At 46.4% G+C, this 1,665-nt stretch overlaps 1 protein-coding gene across 1 annotated transcript in view; it reads left to right on the top strand.

Moving 5' to 3' along the window:
• Positions 1 to 664: 664 nt before the first annotated feature.
• The window catches only part of LOC101858312, a gene marked incomplete at its 5' end in the record, with an annotated part of 19,786 nt that continues 18,785 nt past the window's right edge, over positions 665 to 1,665 (top strand). The window contains 1 exon segment of the mRNA XM_013089212.2: positions 665 to 988. Coding sequence (XP_012944666.2) covers positions 705 to 988 — 284 coding nt within the window.

The following is a 1,665-nucleotide window of genomic DNA, read 5'->3' as shown; positions in this document are numbered from 1 at the left end:
TCCCCCCAAAAAAAACAACGAATTGTTTCGGCGTGTTAGTTTTTTCTTAAAGTGTGGACGGATTTTGGCGAAGTGAATTCAGCACGAGAGACCAGTCGTGACCGTTTGAAAAAGACCCAGACAGCAGAAGTGTGCCAGACAGCAGAAGTGTGCCAGACAGCAGAAGTGTGCCAGACAGCAGAAGTGTGCCAGACAGCAGAAGTGTGCCAGACAGCAGAAGTGTGCAGAACGTTTTGTTTCTGTCAGATATTTCTTTCTGTGTTTTGTGCTTATCTCTCGACAGAAAGATGTTTTGGCTCATTGACGGCTCTCCCTTTGGCTCGAACAACATCCTGTGTCGTGATTGATTGTATTGCTCTCCCACGTCATAGACTCATAACACACACACACACATACACACACACACACACACACACACACACACACACACACACACACACACACACACACACATCACATCACATACGCAGATCCAGTGTGTGGGTGGCGGGTGCTCTGGTGTGGTTTGCTTCTTCTTTCCTATCAAACATCTATCTTCCTTATCATCTCCCCCTCCTTCTTTTTTGAGTTTGTTATTCTCTTGCAACACCTCTAATCTTCGGCACTTATATGACCATATTGTGTTGCAAGTGCGGTAAAACACTTATTAAAACTTAATACTCAGATCCAACGCTCACTATAACATTTGACGGCCACCGATAACCATGACGGACATACTCACCTCCGCCCCTCCTCTCTCACTGGACACGCCTCCTCTCTCACTGGACGCGCCTCCCAACACCAGCCTCGGGGCGAGCTACAATCTCACCGGGAGTGATGTGGTCACTCTAGCAGACGACTGGCTCAACGGAACTGACGTCATGAACGGCACGGCCCAGGGCAACCTGTCCAAGAGCATCCTCTTCCCGTCCATCATGTTCTTCATCGGCGTCGTGGGCAATGTGGCCGCGCTCATCATCCTCACTGTCAAACCCAGCAAACACAGCCGGTGAGTGGGTGGTTGGCGGGTTCTCTCCTGTAGTCTGCTTCTTCCTCTTTCCTATCAAACCTCTGCTTATCTCTCCTTCTTCTTTGTTTGTGTTTGTTACTCTCTTGTAACACCTCTAATCTTCCTCACTTATATGACCTTATTGTGTTACAAGTGCCGTAGAACTCTTACTAAACTAGTCAAAATTCGTACTACCGATCAGCGTAGTGCATTCTCTTGCTGTGTGTCACTATACACAGCTTTTACCCGAGAAAGTTACAAACTTTTCATCCCATCAAGATTTCTCTAAAGTGATGGGTCTGACCTAGAGGTCCTCTCGATTGCTTCAAAGGAAGTGATTTTCTTCCTAGGAACTAGAGTTTCAACTTCTATAAAAGTTATTTTTATAAGTTGATCATTTTTAGGATGTTGGGCCCTTCAGAGCTGTAGAAAATGCTTAAGTATCGTACCTTAGAGTGAGTGTGAGTTCTTGAGTTTTCTGACGGATGACTTTCTCACCTGAGTGTGCTGTGGTGTAGTGTGGTGTAGTGCGCTGTGGTGTAGTGTAGTGTGGTGTAGTGTAGTGTAGTGTGGTGTAGTGTAGTGTAGTGTAGTGTAGTGTAGTGTAGTGTGGTGTAGTGTGGTGTAGTGTAGTGTGGTGTGGTGTAGTGTAGTGTAGTGTGGCGTAGTGTAGTGTA

This window comes from Aplysia californica, unplaced genomic scaffold, assembly GCF_000002075.1.
Source record: "Aplysia californica isolate F4 #8 unplaced genomic scaffold, AplCal3.0 scaffold00897, whole genome shotgun sequence".
In the NCBI taxonomy this organism is placed as follows: domain Eukaryota; kingdom Metazoa; phylum Mollusca; class Gastropoda; order Aplysiida; family Aplysiidae; genus Aplysia; species Aplysia californica.
Note: the sequence above shows the minus strand (reverse complement) of the source record. Positions and strands in the feature narration are given on the sequence as shown.